Genomic DNA, 16,567 nt, shown 5'->3' with positions numbered 1-16,567 from the left:
TCTAAAAAGATCTAACTGTCTGAAAGCATGTTCAGCCAGTTTTCCCAAAGCACAGAGTGTCTCATTCCTGACCTCCATCGTGAACTCCTTTCACGGTGTGTTGGAGGTCAGTGGCTGCAGCAGCTCATGATTTAATCTAAGCAGAGTTAGATGGCAAGAGCCAATGTGATCCAGTCCTTGTAGAGGCAGATGGCAAGTGCCAACTTTGAGTTAGCAGGGCTCCCTCATGGTCATAAATTCAACCATAGTTTGGGAGGCATTTCATTACCATTTTGTCCCATGGTGCTAGGAATTCTTATTCCTACAGCAGGCGAGGATCTCATTGACAGGCCACTTAAGTGCTATTATGGGACTAGGCCTTATTAACAGTGACAAAGTCTCTGGACCACCTGTCTTACTAATCTGTTATGGTCCAGGAAAATATTCCCTCTTGTTGCTTCTTCCCATATCTAAAGTTGCACTATAACAATCATTAGGTTTGTACAGAAGTATGTATTTGGTCTACTGTTTCAAGTTGCCTATTCATTATTTTATCAGAGACTCAGTCACACATTTGGTAATGCAAGAAACAATTGTATAAAACAGGCAAAGTATAAATAATATAGTTAGGAGGATTAGCAAGGTCATAAGTAAGAATTTAAGCCAAGAACTTCCATTAGATGCAGCTCAGTGTATCCCCAGATTATCTGACTTAGTCTGTTCTGTTCCAATCCTTATATTTAAGGAAGATGTTATACAGACGTTGTTCATAAGACACCCAGCCAAATTTCCTACTGTTATTAGGTTGGTTATCCTTAGTAGAGTTTAATTTTTCCCAACAGAAACTTAAATTTAAACTTAAATGAGCATAGTCTGGTATTTACCATACAAGTCCTTCCCATAATTGAGGGAGGTTATACTTTTTGGCTGAAATTTTGCTTGTTGCCTTGAATGAGCTTGCATGATCTTATAAGAAAATTTGTATTTATGACCAGGCTCAGAGCAGATATTATTACTTGGCCAGGTGAGGGGATCCTACCTAATAATATCACTAGCAGCCTAAACAGAACTATAATTTCTTTCTTCTAGAATAAATTTTCTAAGAGCTATCCTGTTAGAGCCTTGGAGTGGAGAAACCCACTAAGGTAACCCAGAAGTACTGGATATAAGTAATTGACCATAAATCTAACAATTTGATTAACTTCAACTCTGCATAAGATTGTGAAATACACTTAGTTCATAAGCGAAGGTGTGAGCAATTATCAAAGGATACAGGTATACTGGTATACAGGCCTGGTCTGGTGTCTTGGGTCAGATGTCATCTTCTTCTCATCCTGGTCTGGTAGCTTCTCCTTTGTTTGAGCATTGTTTTAAGGTGATTTTTAAGGTCAGCAGTCCTCTCTATAGGCCAGTCCAGTGCAGAAGCCCTTTGTAAGTGGGAATGTTAATCCAAGAGTCAATTTCCTTCAGGCTGTTGTGCACGAGCTAGTTAAGAATACCTGACAAAGGTCCTTCCGTCTAGGTTGGAGATAGTCCATAAATTGTGTTTTTTCCAGTATGCATAATCTCCTTGTTGCAGGTCATGGGGCATTGGCTCTTCATTCAAAGACAGATTTCTGAGATAAGCTACAGAAACAAACTTAGAGTATCCTTTTAATAATTCAATTGAATTTACAATAATATAATAAAATAACAAGGAACTATATGGGAAGTGATTCTTAGGCTATAAATACAAACTTCCATTAACAAAACTAGAATTTAATATTCACTGAAACAATCTTTTTCTCTTTAAAGTTACCCTCATTTTTATCAAATATAGCCAATTCAAGATTAATCTGTCCACAAATTAAGTCTGATTATTTGATCATATAGGCTCTTTTTAATTGACTGTGCCAAACTTTTCATAAGGAGTCTCAGGCCAAAATTTTAAGATTTCTCCTAAGGCCAGGAAAGCCAGGTCAAGGGCTTGACACAGATTTTGCCTTACAGAGTTAGGTGAATTCTTTTCTTTTTGAGGTCCCTGAAATACCTTGAGATTCCTATACCTGTTAGGAGGTGGTCTTCCTAATTTACCTGGTAAGGCCACTGGGAACCTGAGTTTCCAGTCTGTGGAGGGATCAGATAGAAAAGTCTGCTTACATAGGTATAACTTACCAAATTGCTGAGTCATAATTAGCTTAAGCAGAAGGGTTTCTTTATATCTGGAAAACAGATTAAACGCCAGTAATATTTCTGACAGGAACCATAAAAATTATAACTAATATTCACTGGTTCAATCAGCCCTATGTAACTAATCATTTTTGTTAACAGTTTTATGAAACCATCAGGTTTCCCATTAGAATTCTTTAATTTCTTAGCCAGTTCAACATTATGGTCTGAAAGTTATCAGAAACCTGTATTTATCAAAGGAGTCTTTTCTATAAACCTTCTTGAAGAGAAAGCATTTTTCAAAGGCATCAGAGTAAACCATATCTATAGAAAAGTAAAAAACATAAGGTACAGTTTTGAAACCTTATTATATGCAGCCAACAAAAAACTTAGGTACTGCTGTGACATACAACATTTTAGGATAATAGCTAGAATCATGATTCATAGCGTTTTACTAGGATATGCCAATTTTTTTTTAAAAATCCACTTAATTTCCAGAATATCTGTATTAATAATGATTTTCCTAATATAACTTAAGAAGATTACTTATTTGACAATACTTCCCATGCAATTTAGCATACCAAATGAGCCTAACTAGTTTAATCTCTCTTTTTGGGATGTTTCAGGGTCCCTTAGAAGCATCCCAAAGTTATCCAGAAGTCAAAGAAACTTCATCAAAATTTAATTTGGAAAGTTTGTCAAAAAAATACCAAAAACGTTTTAAAACAGTTGGTCAGATAGGATAATAGGTCACTGTGAAACAATACTTATTCCCTTAGCCAAAGTGATAATAAAACATTTCAAAGGCAAATATGGAAAGTTATAACAGATTTATGGTTAAATGTAAAAGAAACTTTATGCTCTGTTATCAAAAACAGATCAACATTTTAAGAAAATATTTTCTCTCTTATCAAAGGAAAGAACTAAATTTAAGCTTTGCATCAGCTTACTTTTAACAACCAAATCCATTTACTTATTTAAATTAAATCCAAATTTAACCAATCCTGATCATGCACAAAGCTTTTTTCTTAGGGTTCTGTTTCCCACAAACCTTTCATTACTTTCTGTATCTATATTAGTTTGCCCCTTATATATTTTTTCCACCCAGAAACAACCAGCTATAGGATAAACCTGCTTTCATTTTCCCTTAACAAAATGCAATTCCATTCCTCATACCTTCTATGCTGAATCACATATCCTACTTTCCTACTGTATACTGAAATATTTCCCTTATTTTTCCTAGTAGCTTTAATTAAAATTTTAAAATAGAATCCTCAACTCTTAAAAATCTCAACTTCTAATGAAAACTAAGAAGTAAGCAATTATAAATTGTCTTTTTTTAACAATTTTTTATTGAGTTATAGTCATTTTACAATGTTGTGTCAAATTCCAGGGTAGAGCACTATTTTTCAGTTATACATGAACATACATATATTCATTGTCACATTTTTTTCTCTGTGAGTTACCACAGGATCTTGTATATATTTCCCTATGCTGTACAGTATAATCTTGTTTATCTATTCTGCATATGCCTGTTAGTATCTACAAATTTTGAAATCCTAGTCTGTCCCTTCCCACCCCCTGCCCCCTTGGCAACCACAAGTTTGTATTCTATGTCTATGAGTCTGTTTCTCTTTTGTATTTATGTTTTTGTTTTTAGATTCCACATATGGGCAATCTCATATGGTATTTTTCCTTCTCTTTCTGGCTGACTTCACTTAGAATGACATCCTCCAGGGACATCCATGTTGCTGCAAATGGCGTTATGTTGTTGGTTTTTATGGCTGAATAGTATTTCATTGTATAAATATACCACCACTTCTTTATCCAGTCATCTGTTGATGGACATTTAGGCTGTTTCCATGTCTTGGCTGTTGTAAATAGTGCTGCTATGAACATTGGGATGCAGGTGTCTTTTTAAAGTAGGGTTCCTTCTGGATATATGCCCAGGAGCGGGATGGCTGGGTCATATGGTAAGTCTATCCCTAGTCTTTTGAGGAATCTGCATACTGTTTTCCACAGTGGCTACACCAAACTGCATTCCCACCAGCAGTGTAGGAGGGTTCCCTTTTCTCCACAGCCTCTCCAGCATTTGTCATTTGTGGACTTTTGAATGATGGCCATTCTGACTGGTGTGAGGTTATCATTGTAGTTTTGATTTGCATTTCTATGATAGTGATATTGAGCATTTTTTCATGTGCCGATTGATCATTTGTATTTCTTCCTTGGAGAATTGCTTGTTTAGGTCTTCTGCTCATTTTTGGATTGGGTTGTTTGTCTTTTTCTTATTATGTATGAATGGTCTTTCACATTAGTATTCTGTAGATTGGCAAATAAATATCAATTATAATTCTAAAAAGCCATATGCTTTCTTATAGAAAATATCTCACTTTGGCTCTAAAAATATGTGTTAATAGTTCTAGATACTTTTAGTTTCTCTGCAAAAGGAAGTCAATATTCAGTAATTAATTTTTCAGTATCTTACTGTATTTGGGAATGACCTAGCTATTCAATAAACTTCCATTATTTAAGTTAATCTAGCACAACTCTAAAATTTTAAGTTACCAAATATCTGGAGAACTTATCTTTAAGTAGACATTTCTAAAATATATTACTCCTAAAGTATTCATGTTACCCTGGAGCAGCCCTATTCTTGTTTAACTCGTAATTCTGGTCTAAAATCCAGTTTTCCTTCTAGGCTTCTCCTTCTTGACTTAAAATGTATTTTCTGATGCTCTGGTTTTCTGCAGTAAAAGTAAACTGGTTTTCTATATTCGGTTGTGGATTGAATGAGAATCAGTTAACCTTCAACTGGCATTGAGTACTTAATTGGCACAATTGAAGGTTCATGATTTTTTGTAGGTATCCCTTTCTTTTGTTTGTAAAGGTCTTAAAAGTGTAACAAGGTCATTTGTAGGTAAAGAGGACCAACCTAGCTTGTCTTTTGACTGGAGTAGTCAATTCCTCATCTAAGCCTTCTAAAAAGGCAGTTAATTAAAGGATCATTTTGGTCATTAGAGAACGATTCAGGTGTCAAGCCTTCTTTAAAAGTTTTGCGGTTTTTTTAACCTTTCATAATACTCTGGAATTGCTTCATCAGGTCTTTGCTTGCACTGCTGAATCTTTGCCCAGAGTTTTTGGGACAAGCTCTGGGATAAATTCGAGTAATTTTTGAGCTAATTCTTTGCATTCAGTGTGAGCCTGTGGACTATGTAATTCAAAGTCCAGTAGAGGTCATTTCCAACCTGCTTTCTCTGTCTATTTCCTTGGTTTGCTTTCAGAAGCTAATTGATATAGATCTTAAAACATGGGCTTGTAAGTCCAGATGGTTAACTAAAACTCTGTAGCAAATCCCAATGGATCCTTACTTGGAGTGGGAAATTCCTTAGCCAAAGCTCTAAGTTCTGCTCATGTCCAGGGTGTGTACACAAGCACCAAAGACAGTTCGCCTCTCCCTGTAATAGGTTCCTCCTTAAAGAGAACTATAATCACCTCTGATTTTTTAATTCTCTTTTACTGGGGAAGAGAGAACAGCAGGAGGTGGAAGAGACAGAAGAGAAAAAGAGAGAGCATCTGGACCAAAAAATTCAGATAGAAGAGGATACATGGGAGGAGCAGAGGGAGAGACAGTGTCAGTGCTAGCAGCCCTTTTCAGTTCTGATACAGTTTTAAACAATTTCTTGTTGGTTTCCTGAAAGAGGTTATTTTATTATTTCCTCTTTTAGAAGCTTCTAAATACCAATCAAGTAAGCATTCCATTCAGTCTTATGGTTGGCTTTTTATAACTGTACATGCAAAAATATCAATTATGGAATATCAAAAAGAACCCCAATTTGGCCATTTTAGATTGAGATCTCCTTTAGTATAATTTCCCCAATTAAGTAGGTACTTGCAAGTATGAGCTCCATACATGAATTTGGCTAGTGTGTTAGTCTGAGGTTGGTTTTCTGATGCCCCTCATTTCTCTGTTTGAAAGACTCTATTTCTCATTTTAAAGTTGAATTTGTTGGGATAAAATTTCACTTTTGTCCCGACAAATTCTACTGAGGTAGTCAAATTGAGGAAAAGCATCAGCTCAGCCTCTTACCTAACCACCCAGTCCAGACCCTGGTATCTCTCATCCAGGCTCCATCCACCACCTTTTTACTGGGTGGGTATTCCTCCCAGTATCTCTCAACTGGAGGGCCAGGTAACTGGATACACTGCCAAATAAAACTCAGGATCATTAACCAATATGGGAGATCCAAGAACCACAAAAGACTCACCCAAATTTGTCTGGACTCTCTGAGGAAGCAGATGGGCACAAAGGTACCAAGGCTCCAGTTTCTCACAGAGTTCAGGCAAAGGAGAAAAGTCTGCTCTGGATCCCTTTGTGGATTTGCCAAAACTGTTGACTGAAATAAAATCACACAACATAAGAGTTGTGGGTTAAGTTTTATTTGGTGCAAAATGAGAACTATAGCCTGGGAGACAGCATCCCAGAAAGCTCTGAGGGATATTATATGTTGTGTGCACAATGTGGTGGCCTGTTGGTGACATGGTAACATGCAGGTTGGTAAAAGAATTTACCAGAAGTTGAGTATAAGAATAGAAAGGAGTTTATTAGGGTACACTGTCATAGACAACAGTGAGCCACACAGGCGAAGGGTGCCTGCATGAGCACCAAGGGCTGGTTGTTGGGGTGTTTTATAAGGCCGGGTCACAAGGTGCCTGATCAGCTTGTGCACAAGTCTCTGATTGCTTGCAGGTGAGATAAGAGGTTTAGGGTCCGTGAAGGATGGTGGGGTTTGACTCTGATAAAGTAGGCTTGAAACAAGCCAGCCTGAGCATTACCTAGGGCTGTTAGTTTGTTACGGGAAACATGCCCAGTAAAGAATGTACTTCATCTGAGAGCCCAGAAATGAGGGTTGTTGGACTTTGAAGGATGTCAGTTGGCCCAACATTATATATGATTTCAGTTAAGGGGGGTACGTGCAGTCAAGCACATAGGCAGAGGCTTGCTGCTAGTTATGAGGAGCAGATGTCACCATTAATGATTCTAGTGCTTTGCTAGAAATGAGGAGACATAAGAATTGGAGTCATAAAATCTTCTACTGAAAATATCTATGTGAAGGCCTGTTCAGTCAGTTTTCCCAGAGCACAGAGTGCCCCATTCCTGACCTCCATCCTGAACTTTCAGGGTGTGTTGGAGGTCAGTGGCTGCAGCAGCTCTGTGATTTAATCCAAGCAGAGTTAGATGGCAAGTACCAATGTGATCCAATCCTTGTAAAGGCAGATGTCAAGTACCAACTTTGAGTTAGCACTCAGATGACAAAAGTCTCTTTCCAAGCACTGTAGTGTGTCACAAAAAGCCCTAATTCAATTACTGTCAAGAACTGAATTGAAAAAAAAACACATATAAATGACATTTTTTAAGGTCTTACTGCACACAAGCCCACAGTTGGGTCTTTTCTTTCAACAATCAGTATCTAGGATTTTTGTTTAAATCACTCACACACATAGGCTATGAACACTTACACATATAGGCTACGAAACCAAAAATTACATAGGTAATCGTTAGGCAAGGTGATTTTCTTTCTACTTTATTATTTATTCTGGAGGCAATGATTTATTAACCCAGATAAAGACACAATTACTAAAGTGTAATAGGTGTTTTTTCAGAAGTTCTAATAGATTGACTGAAATAGGTTACCTAAACACTGCTCCTCCTTGTGGAAACAATCTCCTTTAACATGATCAGAATTTTCCTGGGACTTGATTATTGCTGTCCTTGAAAGGACAACATTTCCTCTGTCTTTCAGAAATCGTTGTGTAGCTCAAACTAAAGTATGATGGAGCGTCCTTGCTGAGCGGGAGCGGAACAATGGTCCTCCTCCCCAGGTCCTAATTAACACAGGAAACTACGTTTGCATCCCTTAACTAGGCAAGGGCAACCATTAAGTTTCAAGGAAGCATCTGGACTGCAGACACTGTATTAGCCTTGTAACTTTGAAAGGGATTGATCAAATTTAGCAAAACAAACGGTGTCTAACCCTCCTAGGTCAGCTCAAGAGAACAGGAGAAAATGAGTGAAAGGCGACTCTGGCTGTGCACCCCTTCGGGGCTGCGTGACTAGGAAGCTTTGCTCGCCTCTGGGTTTTGTCCCTCCCAGATTTCTGAGCTGGCGAGCAGTTGCTCAGCACTGCAGTCTGAGCCAATTGCAGAAGACCCAACAAAGCCCAGCCCAGCGGAAGGAACGGTTTCAGAGTTGTTTCTCTTGTAAAGGAGCTCTTCCTGGTCTGCTTTTATTCTCTCTGGTGTCTGAGGGAACAACCCCCTAGAAACAATTTAAGAGTGACAGGTAAAATAAATTATACCAAAAGCTCACAGCAACAAAAAAGATGAAATTCTTTCTGGACTGCCTCCTGCTTCTGCCCTTACTGCTCATCTTCACCTTAGAGTCTCTCCTGAAGCTTTTTATTCCTAAGAAGAGAAAATCAGTTACCGGAGAAATTGTCCTGATTACTGGAGCTGGACATGGAATTGGAAGACTGACTGCCTATGAATTTGCCAAACTTAAATGCAAACTGGTTCTGTGGGATATAAATAAGGTAATAGTGCCTACTATATTTTACTTTCTGATATCTTTAATCTGTATTGCATTTTGCTGGCAACAACCCCTTATAACATCTCTGTAAAGTAGGTAGAAAAAAATTAATATTGCCATTTTATAGATGGGAGGAAAACATGGTTTGATTAATGTGTTGATGATCACATGATAAGCAAACCTAGAGGATGTAAGATTCCCAATTACTGCCCGTGATTAATTTGACATTGTTAATTTATCCTCACTTTGGCCCTGAAAGTAATTTGTAATCTCCTCCTGCACCTGATCTCACTGATCCCTCTATGTTAATCATATGAAAAAAAGTAATAGTTTTAGCTAGTATATGAAAAGAGTAAGAGTTTTACACCTATTAACAGAAAAATCCTACCTGCAATTATTGAGATAAGTGCACTTAAAAGATACCCAACAGAAAGCAACATGACTATGCCATAGTCATTGCCCTGAGTAATTTTTGAAATCATCGTTTAGTTAAAAAAAGTGAAAAAGAAAAAAACTTCAATGTAATGTTTTACCTCTTAAGGAAAATAGGACATATACACTTACCTTTTATTTGACCTGTATTAGATGGACAAAGGGGTTTCTGGAAGGTACTTGAGTGCCTGAAATGCCATCCTTTACACATTACTCAACATCCAGTGCTGTAAACAAGAGTTCAGGGGATTGACGTTGTCTAATAGCTAACCAGTGAGTAGGTGGTGATTGAGATGAAATCAACAAATACTCATTGAGTATCTGACTAGGTATTAGAACACAGTAACAAATAGGAGATATGGTCCCCTGCCTTCAATCTAGTAGGGAAAATAGACATTAAATAATTACATGTACAATGGAAGGTAGAAACTAGGCCCAGCCTCATCTGATGGGGTCAGGGTGGTGAGTGGTGGGCATGGTGGTGTGGTCAGACTCAAATGGGCTCTGCACTCCATGGCTAACTTACTCAACTTCATGGGTAGCTTTCTAGAGCTTTTAGGTTCCTTTTCTGCAAAATGGATAAAATAACAGTACTTTCCTTAGAGGGCAAGGAAGATTATACCAAATAATGCTCACAAAGCATGTAGTGCAATGTCTGGCACATGGTAAATACACTAGGGTGTTATTATTCCTTCACAAAGTGAAGCTTAAGCTAAAATTCAGAGATGTATAAGAGTTGGATTACACATCTAGGTTCATGATTCCCAGTGCCCGGTGCTGGTTTGTACAAAATTTTTTCTGATCTGGAGTAAAGTACATTTACCCAACAAATATTTATTGAGCACCTACTATCTGCTAGATACTATTCTAATATAGAACTGAAGATATAGCAGTGAGGAAAACTTTATGAGCTGGGGACAATAAACAAGATGTATAATATCTTGCTGTATAATAAAAGTGTGTAATTGCTGGATAGTGATAAGTATAAGGAAAAAATAAAACATGAAAGGGACTCCACATGGTAGGGATGGCAGAGATAAGAGTATTGATCTTATACAGAAGGTTTCACTGAGATAGAGGCAGTTGGGTCAAGATCCAAGGGAACGGTGGGTCCCTGGCTTACCTCTACAGAGAGGGATCTGCAAAGGTAAAGGCTGGCACAGAATGGAGAGACGTAAAAGGTCTAGAACTGTGCTGCTATCGCTTTGTGCAATAGTAGGGGGTAGCCACCAGCCACTTGTGGTGGTTGAGCATTTGAAATGTGGCTCAGCTGAATTAAGATCTGCTATAGGTATAAATACTCCTAGGATTTCAAAGACTTAGTATGAAAAAAAGAGTGTAGAATCTCTTATTAATAACTTTTATATGGATTATATATTGATATGATAATATTTCATAATTATAAATATTTCAAATAATAATATTTTGGATATATTAAATATAATATACTAAAAATTTTTAAATGTGGTTACTAGAAAAATTAAAATTAAGTACATGGCTCACATTATATTTCTGTGGGATGGCTCTGGACTAGAGACTTAAGGAACAGCAGCTCCAGATCATCATACAGGTTCCTGTAGGATGTTTGTGCTTTGCCTTTTACTGAGGGAGCCAGTGGAGGGTTTGGAGCCAGTTTCCATTGGAGAGGTTCCTGTGGCTGAAGAGTTGCAGAGAAAGCAGATAGGAGACTATTGTGATAATCCAGTTAAGAGATGACTTGGACTTGTCAGATCAGGTAACAGAAGTGGTCAGAAATTATGGATAGCATAATGAGTTTTGTGAGTCTATTATGTTAAATTCATTTAAATTAAATAATTAATCTTTTATTTTGAGATTATGCCCTTCCTACTTTTTGGTGGGCTTTATATATATATATTTTTTTTTTAATGAAATTACAGTGATAGTAAATGATAGTTGCTGTGTTAGTTCTTAATGTCCTTATTTGACTAAATACAAGATAGATTGGCAGTCCTATTTCAGTACATTCACCCCCTTTTACTTTTCTTGGATTTACAGATTTTAAAATTATGAAAGTTTGATCACCACTAAACCTGACTGGGGAAGGAGAGTAGGGTGGAAATTTCAAGCAGTTCAGGCAGCAGAACCTAGAGAGGTTAAACTTTGGGGCTGGATTTGTGGAGAATGAGTAAGAAAGTGAAGGAGAGTTTTTTAAGACTGTTGTAGGATCAAGTTGGAAGGTCAGGGAAGGACCAGATCAAATTCTTTTCACCCAGGGTACAAAGACAAATTGTTCCCAGGGACAATGTCAAGGATTAACACAAGCAGCAAGGATAACAGTGTCCTAATATATCGATCTCAGGATGTCAGGGACAGACATCTTCATATTCATCATGAAGTCTACAAGAAAGGAACTTGAATTTAGACAGTGGTTCGGGGCAGCTTCAGCTTTTTTTTCCTGCTGAGACTGATGCTATGAATTAATCACTCTGTTTTATGCAGATAATCCCCTATTTCTTGACTATTCACACCCCCATACCTGGTTAGATAAGTTTGGAAAGATAAATTTACAGTAAGTGGTAAGCATATAGTATAAACTCAAAGATTGCTTATTGAATGAAAAAGTGAATTAATGATGGTTTCAAAAATAGTAATAAAAGGAATCAGAAAAACACTTATGTTTAGTAATGTAGGTAATAGGCAAGAGGTTTTAGTTGTGGGGATAGAGGACAGAGAGTGATAAGTAAAGACTAAAGAAGAGCCCAAGATTAAAATTTGAGAACTGAATCCAACACATGAGAAAAAAAGTTACCAAGGGGGATCATGAAAAATGATGAGCAGTTCCACTGTGCTGAAAAAAATGTTTAGGGAGGAATTCATTCTCTCCTGTGGGTCTGCTTTTTTTTTTTTTCTTACCAAATGATTATGGAAACTGTCTAGAAATTTTCCTGGAGGAATATAGAGCTTAAATTTGTTGCATAGTTCAGCAGGGTGGAAAGACCCTAATTGGGAAAACCAAGGAAATACAGCAAAAGTGAGGCTGCAAATGTAAAGGAAGGACATCTTTGCCTCTACATGCTCTGCGCATTGACAATTAGGGAAAGCCAACCAGTAATAAGCAAATCTCTGAAAATGAAATCGATGGTAAATGGATTTTTATCATAAAATTTGTTCCCAATAAGGACTGATTTTCATAAAGGTAAGACCCCCAAAATCAATACAATATGCCTTTTATACTTTTTTTATTGTGGTAATATATATAAAATATAAAATTTTCCATTTTAACCATTTTTAAGTTTACTGCCTCTAAGAACATTTATAGTGTTATGCAGTGTGCATCTATCCATCTCCAGAACTTTTTCATCATCCCAAATTGAAACCCTGTACCCATTAAACAAATTCTCCCCTCCTCTTTCTCCCCTAGCCCCTGGCAGTCACCATACTAACTTTCTGTCTTTGTGAATTTGACTAGTCTAGGTATCTCATACAACTGGAGTTATACAATATTTGGCCTCTTGTGTCCGGTTTATTTCATTTAGCTCAATATCCTCAAGGTTCAACCATGTTGTAGCATGCATCAGAATTTTATTTCTTTTGAAGGCTGAATAATGTTCCACCATATGTATATAACACATTAATAAAATATACTTTTATTATTTTTTTATGGACCTCTGCAGTTCAAAAAATGATTAATCATAATTTTTATTCAGATGCATTCCATTCACATCGTTGGTCCAAATATACTTTTAAATGAAAGTGTTAAAAGCTGCCGATTAGGTTCTGAAGGGCAACATAAGGTCTACCTGAGATGTCTTGATGTCCCTTGGGGAATAACGGCTCCCCATCAGAGTATACTACAGTTTGTGTGGCAGATTTCCGTAAAGGGAAAACACCGTTTCCTTTTACTGCCACAATAAATTACTACACAAACTGCTAATTCTTTCCACAGCTGTCCAAATTTGGTTTCGCTGCAAAAGTAATTGCTGTTTACTAGCAAATTTGCACACTCGTGTTCTGTTTTACCATTCTCCCTGTGGAAAAATGTGGTTAATTCTCTTACTACATTTACTGCAAGTCAGTCTAGTAAGTCTGTCCACTCATGCATTAGCTGACAGTACTTTCTTGACACACAGAGTTAACAGACAACCTCAATCCAAGGTATCTTTTGAGACATTTTTTAAAACAAAAGAGCTACAAAATTGGTCAAAAGCAAGCCAACAAACAAGCAAAAATGGAAACAAACAAAAACAGAACCCGATGGTCTGAACCTGAACTTAAGGTGACTTTAAAGTAATGCCCCCAGTTGAGTTCATCATTCCTTGTCTCAAATCTGCTCTCTCCTTGTGATCTCCAGCTGACGTGCTGACAATTACCAAAACGGAAAAACAAGGACATCAACCTTGGTTCCTTCCCACCTTCCTCATCCAATCACCAAATCCTGATGATTTTGCCTCCTGAAGATTTATTTTAAAGATTATTCTCTTCACTTCATTCTTTCTGCTGGTGCCACAATTCAAGCTTGTATCATCTCTTGCTGATCATTGTAACTGGCTGCAAATTTTTCTCTCTTCCTGCAATATCGACCTCTAAAATCTGTCCTCCATATGTTAGAAAGAATAGTCAATACAATACACAAATCTGACCCACTTATTTACTCAGTGCCTCTACACTAACTTTTGGATAAAACAGTATGATGTATGATCCCTTTAATCTGGACACCTGTTGGCCTTGGACTTTGTGACTCAGCAACATCAGTCAGCCAGTGCTTTCCCACAAAACTTTTCTCCTGTTCCTCCCTTTGTTTACACTGCCTGGCATGCCCTTTCCCCTGATTTACCTGGCAGTTCTCCTCACTCTTGAAGCCCAGCTCAGGGGCTTCTTCTAGAAATGTATTGCACGCCCCTCCTCCATGGTCCTGTAACGCTCTCTGTCTAGTACTATTATTATACTTACCACAATATATTGTTTTGAATCATATGAAACGGCCAGTTTTCAGCTCTTTATTCCAAAGCAGTGACGATTTCATATGGTCCTACCTAAATGTTATATGTAATTTGTGTTTCTTTGTACGACACTGTGAGCTTGCTGATGTCAGGACTCTTTCTCATTCAAATTTGTGTCCACAAGTTTCTTCTAAGCACTGTGACTATGACCGACACATTAAAATGTTGGAGAAATGAGTTAATTAATGAATGAACTGTGGTTAACTATTTATTTATATATTTTGCAGCCAGAAAATTGATACCCATGAATAGTTTTTAATGACATAGAAAAAAAGCTTAATATCATTTTTTAAAAGCCTGATATGGAACAATACATACACATACATAGATTCATAGAGTATGTAAAATTCATGAATACAAACCCAGTATTTGAAGATTTTTGTCTTCTTTAAAAAAGCTTGCTTTAAATTCAGTTCCAAGTAAGAGAAGCTAGTCAAAGTATTGAGAGTAAAGTTTACCTATGTCCCTGTCAAAAATATGTGTCAGTTAAATTCTTGTCCAATCCTAATCCAAAGAATCTGACTACCCATAAATGTTTTTGGCTATTGATATAATATGCTCATGTCATTCATTTTGTTTTCCTTACCCTTTGTTGCTTTTTCTAGCATGGACTTGAGGAAACAGCTGCTGAATGCAAGAGACTAGGTGCAAAGGTTCATTCCTCTGCGGTCGACTGCAGTAACCGAGAAGAAATTTACAGCTCTGCAAAGAAGGTGAAATTTTATATTTGGTTCAAATTGTATCATGTCAGAGATGGGAGGGATTTTGGCCATGACCCCATTATTATGTAAACAAAGTAACAGTAGGTTTGTGGTTCACCCAAGGTTGTGCAGCTAGCTAGTGGCAGACCCAGAACTAGAACCTAGAACTGAGGTTCCCAGACTTTAGTGTGTTCTGGAATCTTCCAGGGAACTTGTTTAAAAAAAAATAGGCACCCTAGAAGTTTTCTTTCAGTAGATCGAGGGCCGGACTCAGGAATCTGCATGTTTAGTACCCTATGCACCCACAACTCGCCCATCTAATTCTGATGCAGGTGAATCCTTGGATGACCTACAGAATCACTGACAGGGTCTTCTGAAGCCCAGCAAAGAACTGGGTTAGGTGCTTAGGATAAACCTATTTATCAGGGTTTGATCATATATAGATCTATTTCTAGAAAGCATTATTTGCATCTTCTGTATACAACTGAGATGTGCTTCAGGTAATGGGGTTTCACCCTAAATGTATTCATACTCATCCTTGTAAACTAAATACTGTAACAGTAGAAAGGTCATTAGGGCCTGGGAAAATTCTTTTAAAATTCACATTCCTGGACATCACCCCTGGATATTCTGATTCAGTACATTATAAAGATTCCAGTTCAACCAGACTTGAGAACCTCATTGTTTGAGAATTTTAGATTTGGGGGCATTTTTAACTTCTATTTTTACATTGTAATTTTTTTTTCAAACTGATGCCTCTTTATTATCAGCGAAGCCTGAGCTAAGTCAAAAGAGTAAGTAGAAATTACCCAGGCCAGTGGTGGGTAATGGCTTTCCTGGAAAGGGTACAGTAAGAGCAAGTCCTTTAGGCGAGAAATATCTACATTTAACAATAACTATTTTACTTACATCAATAATGATTCTCCTTCACAGAGATGAGAGCTGTTCTAGTTGGTAGTACCTATGTCACCTTGGGTAACTTACTTACCCTCCCTGTGCCTAACTTTTCTCAATTATAAAGTGGGGATCACAGCAGTACCTACTTCATAGGATTGTTATGAGGATTAAGTGAATTAATGACATAAAGTTCTTAGAACAGTATCTGGCACTTAGTAGCCCCTCTGTAGGAATTAGTTATTCTCACACACACACACACACACACACACACACACACACAATGGGAAGATAACATTTTATGTGGGTCTGTATTTTCTATCCCTGTGATCTCTGTACCCAAGAACATATGTTAAATGTATAAACTAATTTATGCTAAATTCAATTTTTGTATTTTATATATATGTGTACGTATTTTATATATATATATGCAATTTTGCAGCATTGAAAGAGGCTATGTCTATTGCAAAGCAACTTTTGTCTAACTTTGCCATGTTGCTCACTGACTTGTTATTTGACTGTAAATTAATTTATTTTGGCACTGAATTTCTGTACACATTTAAGACTTAAGACATCAGGCAGCTTCAGAGTAGGGGTAGAGAAGGGCACCTATAATTTGGGACTCGTAAAGAAATGTTTTTATGAGGATAGTAATACCTTGGATGAGTTTTGAACAAATTTATTGCATCCAACTCATGGAAGAGCTTAATGTAAGAGTTGTAAAAGATGCCCATGTGCAGGGTCATTACTCATTTGAGAAAAGAAAACTGGATAAATAAATGGTCAGTGATTTACGCCTACAGTAGCTTAACCACAACCTTTTATAATATTTAAGCACAAAAATATTTATGAAGAGGCATTAATAT

The 16,567-nt window shown here is 37.1% G+C and overlaps 1 protein-coding gene across 1 annotated transcript in view; it reads left to right on the top strand.

The window, feature by feature from the left end:
* The first annotated feature begins 8,388 nt into the window (after positions 1-8,388).
* HSD17B11 (hydroxysteroid 17-beta dehydrogenase 11) overlaps positions 8,389-16,567 on the top strand; it is a 33,913-nt gene continuing 25,734 nt past the window's right edge. Inside the window, exons 1-2 of the mRNA XM_010983116.3 lie at positions 8,389-8,717; positions 14,712-14,819. Of these exons, the coding sequence (XP_010981418.1) occupies positions 8,508-8,717; positions 14,712-14,819 (318 nt within the window). The 5' untranslated portion in view covers positions 8,389-8,507. The remainder of the gene's footprint in view (positions 8,718-14,711; positions 14,820-16,567) is intronic.

The sequence above is a fragment of the Camelus dromedarius genome, chromosome 1, assembly GCF_036321535.1.
Source record: "Camelus dromedarius isolate mCamDro1 chromosome 1, mCamDro1.pat, whole genome shotgun sequence".
NCBI classification, from domain to species: Eukaryota; Metazoa; Chordata; class Mammalia; order Artiodactyla; family Camelidae; genus Camelus; species Camelus dromedarius.
This window is presented reverse-complemented; position numbering and strand designations above follow the sequence as displayed.